The sequence below is a fragment of the Protopterus annectens genome, chromosome 9.part0, assembly GCF_019279795.1.
Source record: "Protopterus annectens isolate FY-2018-M chromosome 9.part0, PAN1.0, whole genome shotgun sequence".
In the NCBI taxonomy this organism is placed as follows: Eukaryota; Metazoa; Chordata; order Ceratodontiformes; family Protopteridae; genus Protopterus; species Protopterus annectens.
The window spans coordinates 1,260,879,422-1,260,903,599 of NC_056743.1; the positions used below are offsets into that span (position 1 = coordinate 1,260,879,422).

General features: G+C 41.8%; 1 protein-coding gene across 2 annotated transcripts in view; it reads left to right on the forward strand.

The window, feature by feature from the left end:
• The window catches only part of LOC122811983 (sarcoplasmic/endoplasmic reticulum calcium ATPase 2-like), a 1,984,788-nt gene that overhangs the window by 1,144,512 nt on the left and 816,098 nt on the right, over positions 1-24,178 (forward strand). For both annotated transcript variants that reach the window (XM_044084186.1, XM_044084187.1), the window contains exon 14: positions 4,947-5,165. In XM_044084186.1, coding sequence (XP_043940121.1) covers positions 4,947-5,165 — 219 coding nt within the window. The remainder of the gene's footprint in view (positions 1-4,946; positions 5,166-24,178) is intronic.

Genomic DNA, 24,178 nt, shown 5'->3' on the forward strand with positions numbered 1-24,178 from the left:
AAAATGGCCAAAGCTTTAGACACAGTTCCGCATGCAGGAATAGAAGAAACACTAAGTAAACTTGGAATAAACCCCTATGTCACCCTCTGGATTGCCATCTGGCTCAGAGATAGGATGTAAGAAATCAAAACTGTGTTAAGAAGCAAGTTACCAGTGGAGTCCCGCAGCATTCTGTGCTGGGTTTTCTCCTGTTTGGAATCTACTTTTCTGAAGTAAAAGCTAATACCAGAGGCTCTGGATGACTACATTTGCAGACGACTGCAAGCTAAGAGCAGTCATTGAATCCACGACGGACTTGGCCATCCTGCAGGAACGTTTGTCCTAAATAAATAACTGGTGCCAAAGTCATGGACTGAAACTAAATGCCAAAAATGCATTATTGTATCCTTTTGGAAGTCATCTCTCCCAGGGAGCTACCACATTGACAATACACCCTAAGAGTTGACCCACTTTTTCTGGATATGGAGCTTGTGTGGACAGTAACCTAACTTTTGACCAAAATGTGAAAACTAAATCCAGCAGAAACTGATAAAAACTGGTGGAACAAATAAAGCACTACAAAAACAACAGGAAGAACCAGTTAAACATGGCAGGACTCGTTTAAAACTTTTATTTGCCAAAAAGAAAGATGAGTGATTTCACACCATACAAGGTGCTTCATCAGATCTACTAAAACATTAAAAAAACAGCCATTTAAATACTTTCAGAGTTACTGGGCTAAAGCACGTGACCTCAGAAGAGGCTTTAAAGGAACATGTTCATTTAAACACTCCCTTTGTCTGATTGCAGTATTAACATCCATTTTATCTCGAGACACTCTCTTAGTTTGGATGTCTCCTCCCCTGATGCCCTCTCTAAACAAATTCTAACACCATGAATTTAAAGGAATAACAATTGCCTGCATTAATAACATGCTTACACAGTGTATTTTTCATATCACCCTTACTAATAGAATACATATGCTCACATATGCGATCTCTTAAACTCTAGTTTGTCTTGCTAACATAATAGCAATTGCACAGATCACATACAGCTAAATAGACAAGGTCATGACTGGAACAATCAGCATAAAAATCTAATTTGAAAGCAAGACCAAATTGTGTTTGTATATTGCATAGTTTATAAACAAAGGGATGGTGTCTTGAACTAGGGATGTCATTATCCACCTTTACTCAGCCCTTATTAGGTCAAGTCATTGAATGTAATGCTTCCTTTGGCATGTATCTGTCCAGACACATGGAACAATTGAAACACCCAAAGATATAGCATACTAAAAGGCTACAAGCTTAAACAACAAGTTCTACATGGACTGACTCCAGGGCCAGAATTGGGAAATGTGGGGCCTAATATGGACCATTTTGGTATGGGTCCCTCAGCTGACCCCCCCCAACACCCCAACCCTTCCTCAAATTGCAGACTTCCTGGACTTGATAATATTTCTGATTAAATGCCATAAATATATGCTACAACTGCATATTAAAATAAAGCGATGTTTATTTATTAGATTTTATTTGGCCATGGAATATGTCAAAGCAGACATTAACTGCTGTATTCCTAGATTGCCCCCCTAAACCGCCCCCCCCCCCCAGTCCAACTTCTTCTGTAGTTCCTTTCTGTGACTGCTTAACTTAGGCACATTGTAAGGGGTCTGTTTGGTAAACCACTTGGGTCTGTTCTCTACATGGTGCTTCACCAAGTGGGTGCACCCTGACTTACCAGTAAATGTGTTTCCAAACTCTCGCAGTACTATGAACCTGGGAAGGAGGTGACTGCACTCTTACCCTTGTCACCCCCACCAGTTTTTATTCTTTCTCTCTTTTCTGTTGCTCTTCTCTCCATTCTTCCACTCATTTGACTCGTGCCTTACTCTCCTTCACATCCCATGACCAGCAATCGTGTATTCTCTAAATGCTTTTGTTCTTTGTGTATTATTTTCTCAATACTGATATAAAACTGTATGATGTTTTGATAAGTGTAGGTTCTTTTCTCAACAATTTTACTGACTGAATTCCTGAATCACATCCAGATATGATTAGGATAATATGTAGCATAAATGAACATAATGAAATACCTCTGTACTTGCTTGCATTTAGATTGCCATAATTGTATTAATACTGATTGCATCCTGTTTTTTTTTTTTTTTTTTATTTCCCAGTACTGAGACTCACAGTGGTCTGCATGGATCATTACTCTACCATGGTTAACAAATTTTAAATTAATAAAAACAATCTTTATATGTTAAATACTCCCCACACTCCAGCATCCAGTGACCTTGGATGTCAGGAATTAGTGGACAAAAGAGTCAGTAGGACTGTACTTAATGGTTTTGGAAAGGAAGGGGTGTGGACAAAAAGTATGAAAATTTTCTAACCTGCATTCTCATCTCATATTACCCTTTTCTTCTATGCACTTGTTCTGAATGGTTGGAGTTCCTCACCCAGTTAATTCTCATACCTTGTTACAGTCAGAGTTTTCCAACACCACCACATGAAACTGCTGAACTTCCCAGAATGCTCAACAACAGTAATAATAGTAGTAATCTTAGGCCTTTCCTTAGAAATGGCATTGCTCATACATCACCCACTTGCAACTATTTCTGAAAGTTTATTTTTATTTAATCACTTGTTAAACTGGATAAGTGGACTAATACATGCAGCTACTTCCAGCCATATCCGAAGTCAGAAGGACAATACATGTGGAGATATTTAGAGTAGTCACTACGCATCTTATTTTGGTGAGCAGTAGAAATCAGAATACTTTCAGGAAACCTACATGGATGTAGGGAGAACATGCAAAACCCATACAGTTTGTTCAGGTTTTGATTCAGGTTTTGATAATGTACTTCCCATCCCTACAAAAATCTCCTTCCCAATCCAGTCAAGTTTCTGCCCCCCATTGTTTTATGTGACTTCCTTTACACTGCATTTATGAATCAGGCTGATTCTCCTTATTCTGATTCTGATGTGGATGATTCTCTCCTTCTGCTTCTCCTCCTGAGGTTTTTTCCTTTTCAAGACCCTCCATTCCATGAGGGAGCATTTAAGTGGGAGGAAGTCATTTCTCTGATTCCAAGAGAGAAAAGGCTTAGGTTTTTTTTGTTTTACATAGGCCTTTGCTGGCCTCCTCTGTTGTGGATTGTGTTGGAGATGTGTGGCTGCCACAGGGTCAGTTCTTTTATCTATCCTCAACACTTATCTGGACATTCCAAGTTCAAAAATGTTGCGTTTACACAGCTTTTACCTCTGCTGGGCAATCATTCATGGATGGGTGACAAGAAGAACTTCTTCATCATCTACACTATGTGGACAAACAAAAGAATCTTTCTCTTTACTTCCATCAATTGTCCAGTGTCCAGGCTGACTGCTTGGAAAGTGGATGCTCTTTCATTCAGGAGAACAGTCATTTATTGGAGAAACTTTTCTGGTTCTGATTTCCCACATTCTGTCAAGTGAATAATTTTCTGTCCACCTCTGCCTCCCAGTACTAAACACATACAAGCATACCTCATGTTTCACTTCTCTGGAATTATTGTGCTTCTGTCTGTGACTGCACCAAGCATTTCCTGCCATACTGTTGAATTGGTAATTCTGCCACAGGATTTGGTGATCAGATATTATCACACATCACAGTATCTACTTTTTCAGGATTACTAATGTTTCTTTTCATATTGTCTAACTATTCCACAGTTATTTCTTGTAATTGTATTCATTGGCAACCAGTCATAAACTGTATGTTAGTAAGAGCACCAGTACATAAATCAAATGTCTAATCCAACTTGTTTTGGGTGAAAACCCAGTTGAACACTTAATAACAACCTCTGACCACCAAGAGAGTGTGAGCAGCTAACACAGCAAGTCATATAGTAGGTGTTCAATTACTAATGATGCTAAACTAGCAACTAGTGTAGCCACCTAGTGCATGACAGGAAATGTTATCTTCAATACTTGCAAGATGTGTAAGTACTAGGGAGCACAGTTACAAGTAGGAAAGTACCTGCAGTATCTCAGACAAATCCCTGGACTGCATGAGGCATAACGACTTTGTCATAGCTTGGTGCTGGGCTATATTGGGCCAAATAAGTCCAGCCCTGGCTGACTCAAAGCCCTATCACTATATGCAGTATCGTACATACTGCTAAGAGCTGACCTGTGTCTGGCATACAAGGCATCCTCCGACCCATTGCTGATGGATTTACTGCACATCAACAAGTCAGATGTCATCAGAAATATTCAGTCTAAGGATCTAATTATCTTCTGCAACATCAATGGAACAGTTTCGAGGGGCAGGTATGTCTTGCAGGATATACTGCTGCTCTGGGGCAGACTCCCGACCCACAGAAAACAAAGTTCATTCTTGTCCATATTCAGAAACAACTTAGATCTATGGATGGTTAACAGCAAATTTACCCCAGGACTGCTCCCTGTACTACTAATGGACAGAGGCATCTACTAAATGCTTTATCTCAGTATGAATCCTCTCAAATTATCTATGGTATGAACCCATTTATTCTCATTAGGGGTAATATATAATTATTGATAGTGGGATAGGTTAGGCCAATGTCTAACCAAATGTGATAGGTTAATTTAAGCACAAAAAGGTAAACTGGCTAGGCTTAAAATGGCCCTTAAGGCACTGGCCTATTACTTGCCTATGAACCTGAGCTGCCAGCAGCAACACACACACACACACACACACACACACACACACATATCTCATGTTGGGATATCAGAGTGTTGGGCCTTGCCAGTGAAGTGATGAGGGCTTGGTAGTATATGTTGTGAACCTGTAGTTGGACAGAGCATTGTTAATTATAATAAGCAAGGCAGCAGGAGCACTATTAAGAAGAAAGGATGAGCATGTTCAGATGTAAGATGGAGTACTTTTGTCAGGACTGTAGTACTAAACAGATGTAGTCCACTGATTTGTAAAGCTTTGTTTCTTAACAGGGAGCCCCAGAAGGCATTTTGGAACGCTGTCACAGTGTCCGTGTTGGTACACAGACATACCCTCTTACTTCGGGAGTACGTGACCACATCATGTCTGTCATCAGGGAATGGGGTTCTGGGAGAGACGCCCTAAGATGCCTTGCACTTGCCACTCGAGATCAACCACCTAAGAAGGAGGACATGTACCTGGAGGACTGTAATAAATTCATTGATTATGAGGTCAGTGGGTGAGAGCTGCATGTGTTCTGTGCCTAGAGTGGCATTTCTTTAAATTTTTTTTTTTCTTCACGTATGTTTTACTCTAGACATTATTGTATTTATGTGTTTTCTTACCACTTTCTCACTGGTGTTTTGCACATGGTGTGAAAAGTACTACAGAGACTATAGGATGGAGCATGGGCAGTACAAAACCATGGTCTGCGTGTGTTAAGCAGAAAAAAATCAGAATGTTCTAGTTATCATTTGACCCCAGAAAAGACATAATAGTTTTATACAGTAAAAAAGAAGACAAAACACACATACACTCATTCCTTAGTTTTTAGTGTTTTGGGATTGTCTTGTGGTCTTCTGCATGTCATAGCAGATTTATTATTAATATTTGTTGGCTTATTGTTTCATTATTGCTTCGCTGATCATATTGCACTTCATAGTATTAGATATGAGAATTATTTGTCTGTGAATGCCAGCCCTGGAATTTCACTGCATTTTATAGCAATGTGGCTTATGTGGAAATTAAAATACTATAATTCCATTACAGTGTTCAGAACTGATCCCGCACAGTTAGTTGCTAAAAGTATTCTCTCACAGGGTGAGACAGTATGATAGCTTTACAGCCTGTCATAACATCCACATTGATACCCTTTTATCTTTATGCATTTAGTCTGGATGTGAGTTCCAGTGACTGGCACCTTGTACAGATATCTCAGTGGAAGGTTAAAGGATTGATCCATAGAGCATTGCCCTTTGATGGGTACATAAGGCATAGCTGTTTGCTGCATAAAAAGCATCTTTAATGTCTGACACCATGGTAATACAGTAACATGTGGTAATGTGCACCTTCAAGGTGGTCTTGTAGTACAGAGGCCTTTTATGATTAAGTAGAAGTAAATATCCTCTGATGTCTGGTACTGTGTATGATTATTACCCTTAAGCTTTCCCTCTGCCAGCAGTAAGTGACACCAGTTATGCTGCTTTAGGAGCCTTGATGTTTAATTGGGCATTAGAGAGGCAGATGAAGGACTGTCTGTGGATGAGAGTCCAGCGAATAAGAGTCTCCAGAAAATAGGTTTTGTGTGTGTGTGTGTGTGTGTGTGTGTGTGTGTGTGTGTGTGTGTGTGTGTGTGTGTGTGTGTGTATGTGTGTAACAATTTGAAAAAATCAGACATCCATAGACATAGCTACAACTTTTTGCTTTTGAGTCTATTGTCATTATTTTTCCTGCATCTAATAATCTGTATAGTGTAGCTTGACACCCTGCACGTATCTCCAGCTTGTTAGTCCTTCACTGCATTAATTTCAGTCTTTTCTACAGTGTCTTTTATACCTGATAGAATACACGTCTGTCTTTTAATACCTTTGCTTATCATATAGCATCATATTTCCATTCCTTTTCTACTGTTTGATATACCTGTAGTATCTGCATGTCCTTGAAATATTAGTAGTATGATTGTTGTAGATTCATATTTTACCTTGGCTTTAGGCAATGCGTATCTTTCTTTTCTAATCACCCTTCATTCTCTCTTATTACTCTTTTTTTTCCAGACTGCTTGCATACCTTTAGTAAATGTGTATGATGTTGGTATGGATCAGTGTTGCAGTAGAATTCCTTTGAAGTAGGAATTTGCTGCAGGTGGATTGTCTGTCTAACTGGCCTAACTTCCAGAACACTGTGGACCGAATCTTTCCTACAGAAGGGCACATATTTGCAACCTGAATAAAAAAGACAGTCAGCTCATGCCATCGTCATTTTTTTTTTTTTTTTTTGTCGTTGGTGTATGCACATTATTTTGAAGAAACTCGTAATCATATAGTCTGGATGCAATTCAGAGCTTCCTTTCTTAAGAAATCTCTGAAAAGATAAATGCCCTGTTAGGGAAGTAATTATTTTGTTACCTTTGCTAGTGAAATTTTCAATGAAACTGAGTCTGTTTCCTAGAGTATGCCTTATACAAAGTCACATTGCAAGTATTTATTTATTTATTTTCTTTGTTAAATAGAAAACTATAATTTTTCAGTTGCTGGCCACATTTGTGCAGGTTTTGCCAGCAAACATGGAGAAGTAAGGAGACTGTTCTGGAAGTGTGCCACCTAAAGAAAATCTAAGGAGCCATCAGTAGAAATGCTGATGAGCAGAAAGCTTTTTTTTTCCCTTATCTTGTAAGCCTGAGATTACCATAGCCAGTGAGCTGGTTATCCATTTTCAGTTGGTGGCACCTAATATATGTTCATCATATTGATCACTACTACAGTCGCCTAAGCTGTAATGGTTTATTTCCTGCGAAGGATATCACAGTTGGCCAGCTTCTAACGCTTCAGGGCATCTGCCACACACTCATTTAGGCAGCTCGAGCTGAGCTGTCTAAAAAGGTATGAAGGTCAAGCCTTTGAAATTTCTTGCTGCCAAAGCGAACACTCCACTGGGGACTTCCGAGGATCGACTGATGGATTGTGCTGTTCCATTCCTGGGCTGGTAAATTCCCTTTGGGGCAAAACCTTTCACTTTTAATATTTATTATTTAAATTTACTTTCCTGATGGTCGTTTTTAATTTTGGAGTTTGTGTTTTAGCAGATTGTCACAAGACTTCACTGTACTTTGAAACAGGAGCACACTTATTTACTGTCCTTTTAAAAGTTCCATTTTAATACCATTTTTCCCTTTGAAAAAAGTTTTTTTTACTTTTTCTGGTATTTTCCTTTGCTGGCATAGTGTATTAAAGTGATTTTTACTACTTTAACTGGGAACAAACATGATGTTTGGAGACTTTGAAATGTTACTGGCCTGTGCTTCTTGGTTTCCCCACGAAAGAGGCACCATTTTTATCTTAACCATGGACCAGACTAGTAGTACCACTGTCAGTCCTTCCAGCCACAAATAGAAAAAGTTAAGCAAAGAGCCTTTGCTACCACAGCAGACTAGCAATCTGCCTTAGCTGCAAGTGGGTGATGCTGCTGTGGCCAAAACTGGTTTCTCAGACCACTCATGTTTTACTCCGGATTTTTCTGGTGTAGCACACTGTAGACCGTGAGTTAGCTGTATCTTCTGCAGATGTTTGGGCCCCCTCATTTGGCAAGGGAAAGCCACTGTTTGTGGTCATGGGAGACAGGATATGGAAGTCTTCCCTGTTAAGTCCGAATGTTGTCCTTATCCCCGGAGAAGCTGCTGCTACCATTATTAACCCTGTTGGCCCCAATTTTTTTAAACACCTTTGTTAAGTTATTTCTGACATAGGCAACTTTACATTTATATAAAAGCTATCAAACTATATTAAGTTCACATTTACAAACGTTATACTTCACATATATTGCTATATATCATATAACCTAAGCAACATTCCATAAATTATTCAATTCCTGCCCCTTTTCTTTCTTTAAACAAGAAACATCTTTATATTACTTATGACATAGGCAATCGTACATTTATATAAATGAAAACAATCCACACCGACAAAATCCTAGTTGCAAGCACTTTACATCACAAACCATACTGAAACACTCCCAGCTGCAAACATTATACATCACTTGTAGTCTACCATCCAGTCCTTTTCAGTCAAACATTACATAGCTCATTTAAGTCCTGCCTTCTTTTAAGCCTCATTCCTCCCTTATATGCGTTGTTCCCACATTTCCCATTTTTCCTATGAAGTTTGCTTCTGTCCAGTTCTGAAGATCTCAATTCCAGTTGTTTTTTTCTCTGTTACTATATTCGCTACTTCTAGTATAGTTGGTTGATTTTTTGATGTCCATTTTCTAGTAATTGCTTTTTTGGCAGCCACCATATTTAGATACAGCAAGGCCTTGCCATGTGTAGGCAGTTCTGATTCTGTATAATAGCTCAGAAAAATCATCTCCCTTGTCACACCAATATGGCCACCCAGCATCTGCGACAGTCCATCCTGCAGGTAATCCTTGGTCTGCCAGCTCACCCACTCCCAGAAGATATGTTCCCAATTACCTCTTTCTTCCCCATCACACCTCCAACATTTGCTGTCTACCCAAGGAAAAATTCCCTGTAGTCCACTTGGGATATAAAAATATCTATGTAAACATTTTCAAGCAAAAATCCTAAATCTTCTAGATTTTGTTGCATATTTGGAACACATGCATATTTTCTCCCATTGTTTCTTTGTGAATTGCTTATCCAATCTCTCTCCCCAATCCTTTCTAACCTCTGTGATTGATTATCATAGTTGTCATGCAGTATTTTATATCTGTACTAATTATTCGTTTTTAATGGCAGCTCTGTTCGAGATTCTATCATCTCATTGCCGGTCTTTCTTTTTGGATCCCCTATTTTTTTCTCTTTGGGTGTACTCTGACATCAATGCCTGACTGGGAAGGCAATCTCTAACCTGTGGTCCAAATAAATTCTTAGCTTCTTCCCATTCTTTCATCTTTCCCTCTCTAGTTATTTTGCTCGCAGTACCTTGGTTCCTCTGCCAGTTTTCTCCAATAAATTCCAGCCCTGTCTTGCCTATTGTCTATATCCCTAATTGCAGTCACCCCTGTTGGCAGAATCTCATTTCTCCATTCCCATGTTGGCTGAGTTCTTGGGATACTTTTGCTACTTTTTAGATATAATAGTCTGATTTGATTATTGTTATTCTTATTAAAGGTTTGCATCCAAAATTCCAGTCTCTCCTTGTTTCTTGAGCTTCCTCCCTGTTTCATTATCATCCATTTCCACTTTGAATTATAGATGTTAAGTTGTCAATCTCACCTTCATTCTTGCTGGATGGGTTCGGAGCCGATCCTCGGCTCCGACTCGGCACTTGCTAAGCTCGAGAATCACTTTTACCAGCTCGAGGCAGCTCTATATCCCATGATGCAAGGCGGTAATTACCCAGATCTCGTTTGCCGCTTCGCTCATGAGGTCACCTTTTTTACCAGCTCCTGGTAAATGAACTTTTTTTACTCTTTTCAAGAGATTCAACTACCACGGCTCATTTCTTATGCAGCCGATGGGGCGAGTAGAGCCACAGGCACAGGAGTGGCTCTTAGGCGTCAGTCCTGGATGCGGCTTTGCAATTTCGCAGACCCCTTTAAGGCGTCCTTCACAAATTCTCCCTTTGATGGCACTACTTTGTTTGGGCCTCAGGTGAAGGACACATTGACCAGGTGCGAGCAAGACGGCAAGACTCTTTTTGCTGTAGGAGTCCGTTTCTCCACCCCTTCTAGACCTTACCCCAAAGGTCAGAAGGGAGGGAAAATGTGGTTCCAAAAATCTCAGGGAGTCACGCCTGATGCACGTGGTCAGTTTACCCCCAGAGGCAGAGGGGGTAATAACAATAGACGCCGCCCTAGGGGCAGAGGAGGTCCGCAGAACCAGGGCAGCAGAGAGCCCCTCTCTGACAAGCCCTTCCAGCATCCCTGAGGTGTTGCCCGATTGCCCACCCTTGGAGGCAGTTGGGGGGGAGATTGTCGCTGTACCCAGAAGCCTGGCTTTCCCTCTCTCAAGACGAATGGGTACAGTTGATCATTTCCGAGGGTTACAAGATCCCTTTCGAGGAAAGCCCCTTCCCTCAAAAAGGTTCCCTTCCAGATGTTCCACCCGGTCTAAGGGAAATTGCGAAGCTAGAGGTATCAAAGCTTCTAAAAAAAAGGGCCATCCAGCCAGTTCCAACAGATCAATTAGAGTCTGGAATCTACTCAAGGTTCTTTTTGGTTCCCAAAAAGACGGGAGACTGGAGACCAATATTAGACCTCAGCAGGCTGAACAAGTCTGTCAAAAAGACAAGATTTTGGATGGTCACACTTCAATCGATTTTGCCCTTTCTGGGCAAAAACAACTGGATGTGCTCCATAGACCTTCAAGATGCGTACTATCACATAAAAATCCACAGACGCTCCAGAAGGTTCCTCCGCTTTCGGCTGGGGACCAGTCATTTTCAGTTCAGAGCCCTGCCCTTTGGTCTCACTACAGCCCCCAGAGTGTTTACCAAATGCATGGCAGTGGTCACGGCTCACCTGAGACGTCAAGGATTCCAGGTGTTTCCGTATCTCGATGACTGGCTCCTCTCAGCCACCACCAGGCATCAACTTCTCCAAGCCAGAGATTATACTCTACGTCTCTGCGGTCAGTTAGGAATTTCGGTCAACTTTGAAAAGTCTTCCTTATTGCCCTGCCAATCTATTACCTTTATAGGCACAGATCTAGACACTATTCGGATGTCAGCAAACCTAACAAGTCAAAGAGTTCTAGATATCCAAAACCACGTTCAGATCATCCTATCCAGCAGAAAGGTACAAGCCAGGTTGGTCCTGAAGGTGTTGGGCCTCATGGCGGCTGCCATCACACTTCTTCCTCTGGCCCGTTTTTACATGCGTCTACTACAATGGATGTTGTTCACCCAATGGTCCTTCCAGCAGCTTCCCATGCGTCACAAGATCCTGGTGAGACAGACCTGCAAGAGCCGTCTATCCTGGTGGAATTCTTCTCCCATAGTCCATCAGGGCAGACCATTTGTCCCTCTGGCCCCGGTAGCCATGGTCACTTTGGATGCCTCCCTGATCGGGTGGGGGGGCATTATCAGGGTAGGATGGTTCATGGCACGTGGCAACCGTTCGAATACCACCTGCACATAAATGTCCTAGAGATGAGAGCAGTGCTTTTAACGTTGCAAGCCCTCAACGATTTTCTTCCCTTAGGAACTATTGCAGTTCACACGGACAACATGTCCGTGGTGTGGTACATCAACAAGCAGGGCGGAACCAAGTCCTATCCCTTGTGTCAAGAAGCTCTCAGACTTTGGCAATGGGCGCTCTCCTCTCATCGGTTTCTGGTAGCAACGCATATCCCCAGGAAAACCAACATTATAGCGGACAGATTGAGCAGAGCTATACTCATGCCTCACGAGTGGTCTCTCAAGCAATCCATAGTGGAGATTTTTCAGAAGTGGGGCCGCCCATGTTGTGACCTTTTTGCTACACCCCAAAACAGCAAATGCCCAGACTTCTCTCTTTCCACTTCCGGGCCATCCCCCCAGAGACGCTCTTACCCAAGATTGGCCCTGGGAACTTCTTTATGCTTTTCCCACCTTTCCGTTGATACCACAAGTACTCCAGAAAGCTACCGTCTTGAGAGCCAAAATGATTCTCATTGCCCCTTACTGGCCTCAACAAATTGGGTTCCCGTTCCTTCATCACCATCTCATGGTGCAGCCTTGGCATCTGGATCCAGTTCCAGATCTTCTGACCCACCAGTCGGGTCAACTGCACCGATCAATTTGTTCCCTCAACCTCACTGCTTGGTTGCTCCACTTCCTTCCTTAGCCAGGCTTCCTATGATCTCTAACCCCGTTAGAGATATCATAGTAGCTTCTCTAAAGTCCTCTACCAGGAGGATTTACTCTAGCAAATGGAAACGTTTCTCTTTTTGGGCAAAGTCTAAGAACATAGACCCTTTTACTGCCCCTATTCAATCGATCTTGGACTTTCTTGCTGAAATATTTCACTCCGGTTCTTCTTCTTCCACAGTTAAAGTCCAGTTGGCAGCAATCTCTAATTTCCATGTCGGATTTGCAGACCAGAATATTATGTCTCACAAACTTTGTAAAGCCTTTCTCAAAGGAGTGTTCCTACTTAAACCCCATGTTAGAGATCCTCCACCACAGTGGGACCTAAATTTAGTGCTGACATCCTTGATACTTCCCCCTTTCGAACCGGCTGCTACATGCTCATTAAAATTTCTTTCTTGGAAGACACTCTTTCTAGTTGCTATTACTTCGGCTAGGAGAGTGTCGAAACTACATGCCCTCTGTGTTCGTCCCCCTTACTTGGTCTTCCACAAGGATAGAGTATCCTTAAGAACCAATCCATCCTTTTTGCCCAAGGTTGCTTCTAAAACAAATTTAAATCAATCCATTGACCTTTCTGTATTTTTTCCCAATCATTCTAACAGGGCAGAACAAAAACTGCATTGCCTAGATGTTCATCGCCAACTCAGATATTATTTGGACAGAACAAAGCAATTTAAGAAATCTGATCAACTTTTTCTTTCTTATGATGAAAATAGGAAAGATCTTCCTGTTTCTAAAGTAACCTTATCCAGATGGCTATCTTCCACCATTTCTGATATTTATTACCTTAGGGGCAAACAACTGATCTCAAAACCTAAAGCGCATTCTACTAGAGGTCTAGCCACATCTGCAGCCTTTCAGGCTAGACTACCCTTGGACACTATTTGTGCAGCAGCCACTTGGGCCACTCCTCATACCTTCGTTTCTCATTACAAATTGGATTTGGCCACCAGGAACAGGGCAAGTTTTGGTTCCACAGTTCTCAAGAGTCTGTTCCATTGATCCTCTCAGGCTAGGGGTGCTAGGGACGCGGTCCCATCCAGCAAGAATGAAGGCGAGATTGACAACTTAACATTTTAGAAGTTATGTACCTACCATAACGTTCCATGTTAGTTGTCTTCTCTCGCCTTCTTTCTTGAGTCCCTCTCTCCTGTCCCCCTAGCCTGGACAGACCTTGATTTTTCCCTTTTTCTCTGGGAGATTGTTCTCCCTTGGACACCAGTTAGCTCTGGATCTCTGTTACCTGGTTCCCCTTACAGTCTTCTCAGGTTAATTCTTCTTTCCTTGTGGAAAGATTGCGGGCAGTTTTCCTCTAGATACCAAACGAGATCTGGGTAATTACCGCCTTGCATCATGGGATATAGGGCTGCCTCGAGCTGGTAAAAGTGATTCTCGAGCTTAGCAAGTGCCGAGTCGGAGCCGAGGATTGGCTCTGAACCCATCCAGCAAGAAAGAAGGTGAGAGAAGACAACTAACATGGAACGTTATGGTAGGTACATAACTTCTAATTTTCTGCTTGTGCTGTATATAAGAGCCTTAATTGTGTACCTCTGTAATACTCCTTCAAATCGGGTAATCCTAATCTGCCCTGTTCTACTGAAAGAATGAGCTTATTCCGCTTTACTCTTGCCATCTTCCCCTCCCAAATAAAGTCCTTCAGTTCTTTATTAATTTCTGTCCACAACTTCTCCTCTGGTTGATAAACATAAGCCTGACCTCTGTACAAGATTAATGGAACTAAAAACATTTTAACTGCTTGTATCTTGCTATCAATATCCATATAACAAAGCTTCCAATTTTCTCAGTTTTTGTATTATTTTTTGTTTAGTCTCTTCCCATGTATCCTTAGCTGCCACACCAGAATAATTTTTAATCTATACTCCTGAATGCTTCATTTTATCATGTCCTCATAAATTTGGATATTGCTGAACCAATTTGTATGTGGGTACATAATTTACTGCTATTGCCTTTATTTTACCCTCATTCATTTTGTATCCCAAAAAGATTTAAAACTCTCTCAAAATGTTCCACAACATTGTAATGTTTCTTTCTGGTTTTGTCAGGTATAAAATAACATCATCTTCAAATAATGTCAGCTTTTCTTGACTACCATAACAGTTATACCCTTGAATTTGAGTCCTTTATTTTCTTTGCCAATGGTTCTAAATGTAATGTGAATAACAAAAGAAAAGAGGATACCCCTGCCTAGTTCCTGTGCTCAAGCAGAAATTATTAGAGAGGATCCCACCCACTTTAAATTTTTACCTCTGATCCCTCATATAGCCACCTAATCAAACTTATCATATTTTCAGGAAATGCAAATGCTTATATTGCTCTGCTCATAAAGTCCCAGCTTACTCTGTCAAATGCTTTCTTTGCGTCAAGACCCACCAACAACAATGGTATTTTCCTTACATTCTGCTGACCTCTGGATCATCAATGTTCTGTTAATGTTGTCAAATATTTGGCTTCCCTCCACAAAACCACACTGATCTATATTTATCAATTTTGTCATTACTTTTGCCATTCTTTTAGCCATTATAGACATTAACACTTTATAGTCATGGTGTTGTATTGAAATGAGCCTGTATGAAGCTGGATCTGATGGATCTTTACCCTTTTTAGGTATTACCACTACCACCGCTTTCTTCCAGGATGTTGGTACTTCTCCTACCCTTAAAATACTGTTAAACAAAACCTTTCAGATCTTTGCTTTTTCTCTCCTAGCTTGGTTATACATCACAATTTGTATCTCTTCTTCTCCTAGCCTAACCATTAGTGATTTAAGTCCCATCTAGCTCTAACCTTGACACATTTAATTCTTTAATAAACATTTCCATTTGTATCTTTTCTTGATTTCCATATTTCTTGGCTTTATACAGACTTTCATAAAATTTCCAAAATATTTCTAATACCTCTACAGGATCTCGTGTTACCTTCCTTGTTACAGGCTCCCTACGCCTGGTGATAGCTCTTGCTACTTTCTTTTGCCTGAGTCATTATGCTAAAAGTTTTTGTGCTCCAGTGTTATCAAAAAACAGTTGCTTAACAGCAGTCTTTGTAAACTCATGTATATTTTCTGCTGATCATTCTGCAGTTGATCCTCTTCTTGTTCTGTGAGATTCCCCCTATTCTGCAATACTTTAACATTTGTAAGTCCCTCTAAATTCTTGTTACTTCTTAAACATAGCTCCCTTTCTTTTATTTCCACCTTAGTTTTAAGCTCCACCTTAATTTTATCCCACACCCTAGCTATATTTTCAGAAGTAATTTCTATTCTCTTGAATAGATCCTGAATAACGTTGGCCCGAATTTTGATTTCAAAAATATTTTATTTTCTATTTTGGAAAATGTGCATGTTAATCCGAGGGGTGGTTCATGGCCTACTTTATTGGAACAAAGAGAGCTTTGGTGGCAAGTATTTTTGAATATCACACTTCCCCCGGGTCTCAATGATTCTGTTAGTATTTCTAGTTTGTTAAAGATGAAATTTTATATGACAGGTGAAAAAGTACTTTTGTTATTTGTAAATGTTGTGTTTGTTGTTTTATTTTAACATTATGTGATGTTTTAAGTCTTGGTCTCTCTAAAATTTCTCTTCCTGTTCTTGGTCATGTGGTTCAGTGGGTAATTTAAATGTGCATTCAAGTAGACGAAAGCGCTTATCTATTTTATTATTAAAGCCATGTTTGTTTGTTCATAGGTTCATAGGTTTATACTAGGTTATCTGCCCTAAGGCATTTATAAGCCTAGCCCAAAGTTTTGTGGCTTACGCCACCCCTTATGTTAAAAAATACTGTGCCCATTAGTTTGTTGTGCCTCTGTCCAGCAGTGACACAGAGATGATTCCCGGGGTAAACCTACGATCTCCCATCCACTGGTCAAGATTTCTCTTGAACAGAGCCAGCGAGGTGCTCTGCCTCACATGGACCGGGATTTTATTCCACAGCATAGGGAGTCTCTGGGTGACAAATGTATCCCTCCAGCATGTCCTATTTATATCCGTGCTAAGGTTTAAGTCACTTGCTCTAGTGGATCTGGTAGATTTGGATTTTTTGAGGTGGAGCATGTCCATTAATTCCGGGTTGGACATGGCCTTGTATGTCAGGCACAGGTCACCTCTGAGCAGATGGTATGCGACTGAATAGAGCTGGAGTTTCTTCAGTCTGGCAGCATATGACAGATTTTGGAGTCCCTTTATCCTTTTGGTGAGGAACTTTTGGGGTCTCTCCAATTGCTGCAGGTGTCGGGTGAGATACATCCCGAATGGGGCATTGTACTCGATCATTGGTCTGATAAGTGAAGAGTACAGCGGAACAATGACCTCACTTGATCTGGATTTGAATCCCTTCATGATCAGGTTGGCAATGTAGAAGGTCTTTCTAACCACTTTAGCAATGTGAGTGTCAAAAGAAAGGCCACTGTCAACCTGGGTCCCCAGGTCCCTGATAACCTCTTCTGTGCTTAGTGGATTGCCACCTATATGGTAGCTTGGGGTTACCTTGTTTTTCCCGAAGGGTATGACTATACATTTTTTGGCATTTAACTTCAGGCCATGGCTCTGGCACCAGCTATCAGTTTCCGTGAGACCCTCTGAAGGATATCTGTGTCCGATGTACTTTCCACTATGGCCCAGTTTGCAGTCATCTGCAAACTTTGTCAGCCATAGTCTTCCTATGTTTGCCTGTACTTCTGAGAAGTAGATGCCGAACAACAGGGGCCAAGGACTGAGCCCTGTGGGACACCACTTGTGACCGGCTTGGAGTCTGACATGGCGCCAGCAACTCTAACCCTGTGGGTTCTGTCCTTTAGCCAGTTTGCAACCCATCTTGTGACATATGGGTTTACATTTAAGCTGGTAAGTTTCTCTATAATACCCGAGTGGGGTATTGTGTCGAAAGCTTTTGCAAGGTCAAGGTAGGCTGTATGGACTGCCTTTCCTCATCAATGGCCTTGGTGACTGTTTCAAGAAGTCGACCAAGTTCAAAAGGCATGATCTGCCCTTGACAAAGCCAAACTGGGTCGGGTCCAATGTCTGCAAGTCCCCTATGTCTTTGTTTATGAGTTCCATTATGATCCTCTCCATAGCTTTGCAGACCAGGCTTGTTAAGCTTATGGGGTAATTACCAGGGTCCAGAGGCACCGCCTTTGTGGAGTGGGACCACAGTTGCCGTGCGCCACTCCTTGGGCACGTATCCTGTGGTAAGGCTAAGATTAAACAGCTGCCTTATGTGCGGGTTTAGTTCCTCATTGAGTTCGTGTAGCACACAGCCGGAACACCATCCGTCCCATTGATGCTGTGTTTTTAGCTTTAGAGAGCAGCTTTCACCTGCGCATTTGAGATGTCTGGGAGGCTACACTCCGCTGGGATAGTTATCTCTCCTTTTGGGGGGGAGAGGGGGGTGAAGTTTGCACTGAACCTGTCTGCCATTATGTTGGAAATGTCTGTGGGTTCAGTGATTTTTGTATCATTTTGGACTAATTCTGAGCATATCTGGGAGTTTCCACCCAGGTTTCTAACATAGCTGAAGAAGGCCTTATGATTGTCTTTTGAATATATGGCAATTTTTCTCTCAAAGTTGGCCTTGGATGATTTTATGAATGCTCGCATTTTTTTTACTAATAATGATCAAGGGTGTCTTCTCTTTTATGGATTTTGCTCTGTCATGTAACAGCTTTCTCCTCTTATTGCAAAGTTTGTTTATGGCTGGGGTCCACCAAACTGGACGTTTGCCCTTGGTGGAAAGAGTCTTGGTTTTATTAGGGATTGCCTGATCCATGCAGTCCTGGAGGTGTTCGTAGAAGGCATTTGTAAGGGCTTCTGCAGCTTGGGTTGTGGTTTCCACTGGCTCGGGGGCCTTGAAGGATACCACACCAGTCTTGAGTAGTGTGAAGTTTGCTTTAGAGAAGTTCTTCACTGTGGTCTTTTGTTTGGGGTGGGGGCGGGATGTGGATTTCCAGTGAGATTAGTTTATGATCTGATCTCACCAATAAGGGATATACTTCCGGTGTGGAGCATTTTGTCCCCATGTTTGTGATGATGAGATCTAGTATATTTTCTCCTCTTGTGGGAACGATGACTAGTTGTTCCATGGCATTTGAATTTATGAACTCCAGGAACCTTTGGGCTAGAAAGTTGGGGCTTGAGTAATGTTCCCAGTCTATATTCGGGTAGTTGAAGTCACCCAATATAATGGTGTTTGGAGATACATTTATACCCTCCAGTGTCTTCAGGAAGGCTGTGTGGGGTTCCTGAGTTTGAGAGGGTGGCCTGTAGCATGCTACAAATTGTAGAACAGTTTTGCCTATGGTTAATTGCACCTGGATGGTTTCCAATGCTTCGTGCGTTGCCACCAACCTGGAGGTGTGGGTATCCTTGATTAATATGGATACACCCCCTCCTTTTGTGGTGTGGTCCGGGTTTTGGGGCCGGAACGCATGATATGAGGTAAAACCTGATGGTGCCGGGGTGTTCTCAGGAGCCTTGAACCAGGTTTCAGTCACAGCACAGACATCGATGTTCTCCATACTGAGAAGGGCCTTGAGTGTGCATTTTGAGATTTAGACTTCTGGCATTGAGCAGCATTACCCTTAGTTTCTTCCCATTTTTGTTTTCTAGGGTGGTAGGTTTAGAATTTGAGCCTTGCCTAAAAAGGCACTATGGGGTGGCAAGAGCCTTGCCAATATCCGGAATCCCAGGGTGACAGGTGCAAGCCGTCCCTTGCGAAGCAGCGTGGCTTGTCAAGCATGTCATCCCAGGCAGACAGACACTGGATCCCCTTTGAATGACACCAGAAATTAAGCCAATTGTTAAAGCTGATCATCTTGTCTCTATGTTGTGGCATCATTCTTGGTGAAGGAAGGATAATGCTCAGGGTCAGGGTCATACCTGCCTGGGCTACATAATGAGAGAGCTCCTCTGTCTCTTTTCATGTAGTCCAGGGAGGTACGTCTCAGGTCGTTCACACCAGCATGGACAATGACTGTGTCATATTTGTACTTGCTGTGGAGTGACCCGAGTGCTTGTGTTATGTGGCGGATTCTAGCACCCGATAGGCAGCTTACTGTGACCCTCTCCTTGTTCAGCCTGGTGAGTGGTACGTCATTGTGTCCGACTATGGAGTCACCTATGACAAGTATGTTTGGTGTTGTATTTGACCTTAAGGGCTGTGACTGCTTTGCACACTGATTTTGTGGTTTATGTGTTGCCTGTGTGTGTCATGAACTGGCAGTTGCTTGGGTGTCTGCTTTGGAGGCCTCTGCTGTTTAGGTAAATTTTTGCTCAGAGCCTCAGAGTATGTCTTTGTGTGTTTGTGTTTGATTCATTGTTGTGATAGCTTTATGTGAGACTGGTTTTGTGGTGTGTGTAGTTGCCTTCTCCTCCTGTCTGGTCTTGCCAGTCCTGAGTTGAGAGAGCTCAGCCTCCAGTTTGGCTAAATAGCTGCATCTCTCGCAAGTATTTGCGTTATGTGGGAGGAGGAGAGGGTTGTCTGTGTACATGAGGCAATTGTAACATTGCCTCAATATTCCCAGATTCACCAACTGGACAGGAGAGGACGCCAGCATCTGGCCCTTCGACATGCTAGAGAAATTAAGAAGTTAGGGGTGTAACTAAATAAGAGAGGACATAGTAAGGAAGTGGGTACTCCTGGGGGGGGGGGTCGCTAGTGAAGGACTTTGTATAATACAGAAGTGCTTAACCTGAAAAGAAGATGCTTTTAAGACAAGTGCTGAGCTTTTTTTTTTTTTGGGGGGGGGGAGCTTTTAGGAACAAGTGCTGCGCTTTTTAGTTAAGGGATATACTGTTTAGATTACTGGTAGAGCAGTTCTAAGGGAAAAAATGAAGAACAGACTTTATGGAGCCAGAAAAAGTTTAACCTTGTTAAACCAGCTGCCAATGCTGCTCTATTGGCAACTCCGCTCTAAATCGCGCTAAAGCGTGCTTGATAGCAGGGGCTGGAAAGAGCCAGGAATTGACCCAAAACGGCCAATAAAACTACAGTTTCAAGTCAGTAACCACTCTCACGGGGGGCAGGGAAGCTGCTCAATGTTTTTCACTGCCACTGATCAACAGAGAGACTTTCCTTTAGCCCAAGCAAAAATGGCCTCACAGAAACTTACAAACAGTTCAAGAACAGCAAGCCTGTAACTGAACTTTTTTAAATCTCAGAAAAGTGGGAAAAAAGCAAGATTTTGGTTTCCTCTCTGTTTTTTCGCAATCTTTGTAAACTCGTGTATATTATCGAGGTGATCCATTATTTTCTGCTTAGCATTCTGCAGTTGATCTTTTTCTGTGAGATTCCCCCTATTCTGCAGTAGTTTAACATTTGTCAGTCCCTCTAAATTCTTGTTACTTCTTAACCATAGCTCCCTTTCTTTTATTTCCACCCTATTTTTAAACCCCACTTTAATTTTATCCCACACCCTAGCTGTGTTTTCAGAAGTAATTTCTATTCTCTTGAATAGCTCCTGAATACCGTTGGCCCCAATTTTGATGTCAAAATGAAACAGAAAACTAAACATGTAGCTACTCCTCATGACATTTCTCTGGCAGCAGTAGTCCATTAAGTCTGTTTCATCGTCTAATTCAGGTTATCTATTCTTAAGGTAGTATTTGGTAAAAAAAAAGATAAGTAATTTCTCTCTCCCTGAATAGATTCAAAATTCTGAATCTGGACAGGAAGATGAAGGGGGCAGATGCAGGGTTTTCTCCTCAGATTGCTGAACCAGATTGAAAGGAGAGCATGGTATCTGATAAACCCAATGAGGAATTATCTTCCAAAACCAACAGCAAATGTGCAGTGCAAATGGCAATGCACTAAACACAAAGAAAATAATAAAACGCACCCAGTGGAGGGGTCCTATAGGTTAAAATCCACATTTAATGAAATAAAACAATATTGAGCACTTTTGTCCCTGACGCACTGGGGACTTCTTCAGAATACATTGCATTCATGTTCCAGAACTGTTTAAATATCCAATAAATCATTACAATTGGCTGTTAATCAACCAGTAGTAAAAAAATACAAATGTTGTATGATGTTCCATTAAAATGATTCAAAATCCACCAGAAACAGAAGGTATAATACTGAGATGGAAAATTAAAAATGCAATTCCTGTCATTTTTGACATTCTGTATAAAATCTGTATTTTTACAAAACTGAATAATTGAATAATATATTACCTGTATTTTAATTTCATCAGGGGGGAGAAAATGAGTCCCATTACAACCTGTCAGCCTTTTCTTTTAATACAAGTGCTATAGACATAGAATCTTTCAACCCAGGTGGGATCATAGTGGCTAATCTCAATTGCCACTGTTATTCCATCTTTTTTCCAACCCCCCCCCCCCCTTGGGATTCAGATTGATCTGCTGATTAATATCAAAAGTTAATTTACTATATTCTTTGCATACAAGGGAATGCTTGTACAAAGCATTAGTTTCTTTTTTATTGCTAATTTCTTACAAGTGCTCGTAGATCCTACTTTTCAAAGACTGCTCAGCTTTTCCAGCATAAAACCCTACACAGCTTTCACACTTGGCCAAGCACACTGTTCTAGTTGTAGAAGAATTACCCTTCTTAAACACAATTTTACTTTGCATTTTATTTCCTAAAATAATCTCCAAACCATTAGTAAGGTAAGCACATTGGTTACAACAACCCCAGGGCTATTTGTGTTAAACTTGATGTTCATCGTGTTTCACTGTTGCAGTCATGACTGTAGGGTTCTCCCCTGCCGGCAGGCAGTCAGTCCTCGGTCGGCCAAAATCCCAAGCTCTGGGTCCGGCGTTGGCTGTTCAGCCATGCTCCTTGACGTCAGAGCACCAGGAGTACAAAGCTGACAGCCGACGCCATGTTCTCCAGTCTTTCTTGCCGTGCGGTGATAGCAGCTCGAAAGTGCCGGTCGGCTGACTCCTGACAATTTTTTTATAAACGTACTTCAGTCCGAAGACTTTCTTCTCCTACTCAAAGCTAAGTACCCCATTGGGGAGACATTTTTCTTGCTCCAGTCCGATGTCAGAAAAAGTTAATAATTGTATTTCATGTGGGAAGCAAATACCTCATAAGGATTTTCATTCTTACTGTATTCCTTGCTTAGACCCTGACCACGACGTAGCTAGTTGTCGGTTTTGTGCTAGATTCAATCAATGTACGATTAAACGAAGGTACGATTTTGCATTTCATTACTTTGGTAGGCGTTTTAATTATAAAATGTCATCGGATATGGTTTCGGCTACCAGAGTTCACAAACGACGCAAGGATAAAGACAGGCCTCCGAGGTCCAAATCAGACGATGTACAAGTAGAGCCAGCTTCAGGTTCGGCCGTCGTCAGTGAGGCGCTTTTGCAGCCCCTGTCGTCGGACATTTCGGAACCGATGGCCGAAACAGACTCCCACGAGGAGCCAACTAGGCCTTTGAATATTTCTGTTGCAGGACCTTCGGACAATGCTCCTTCGGATGGGTCCGGAGCCGCTGTGCAGGTACCGGCTTCCGAAGGGGTTTTCAGGCCTACTCAGCTTCTAATAAAGGCAAAGACAAAGGCAAAGACTCCTTCCAAATCAAAGACTGCAGCCCAGGCCTCTTCTGATCCGGCACCCAAGTCTCAGAAACAGTTACTTAAGATGGCGGAGGACTTACTTACTATGATTAGGGGTTCACATCCCCCTCCAGATAAAAGGCCAAGGCAGGAAGTTTATTATGACTCCTCTGATCAGGCTTCTGTTTCTTCAGTTTCTTCTTCTGACCAGGAATATTCTTTCCCTCCTTATGAGGATTGTGATGCTGAGGAATCCATTCCTTCAACTTCTCCCCCTGAGGATTTCTCTTTTGGGGAAACTTTGCATGAAATGAGGGAACATTTTCACTGGGAAGGACAGGAGTACTCGGAATCTAAGAAAAGACTAAGGGATTTTCTTCTTCTTCCCCAGCATAGACCCCTGGTTATTCCTCCTATTTTGGATATTGTGGATGATGCTTTTTCGGAGGCTAACTTAACTCCTGACTCTTTTCCTCCAGCTCCTGTTAAGCCAGACAGATATTATAGGGTTCCTGATTCCCACCAGTTTTTATACAAGAATCCTACTGCTGACCCTGAAACCATTTCTCAGGGTCCTAAGGGGGTTAAGGCCGCTTCTGCTAAAAACCCCATTCCCACTGAGAAGGATTCCAGATCTTTAGAAAGATGGGGCAAAAAAGTGTACACTTCTGCTACTTTATCTATTAGGGCTTTAAACTGTCAGTTTCATATGCTGAAATACCATCAATTTCTCCTGTCTGTTTTAAAACAAAAGCTAACTTCCATTTCCGCCTGTGCAGATGAAAAGGAATTACATGACTTAATGCATGCCACTGAACAAGCTGGAAAGCATGGTTTACACTGTGGATTTGATGCCTTGGAGGCTTCTTGTAGGGCTGCTGCCTCTGGCACAGTCATTAGAAGGCATGCATGGTTAAAGGAACAAAATTTGCCAGATCAAGTAAAAGCTAAATTATTGGATGCTCCTGTTCAGCATAATGTTTTGTTTGGATCTAAAGCTGAAGAGGTGATAAAGAAGATGGAGGACAAGGCAAAATCCATGCAAACAGCTAAAGATTTCTTACAAGTACAGCCACCCAGATTTAGTAGGAATTGGCCTACAAAAAATTGGTCCTTTCCCAATTCAGACAGGCTTCAGAGGGGTAGATACAGACGCTCCCGAGGAAGGCCTCAAACG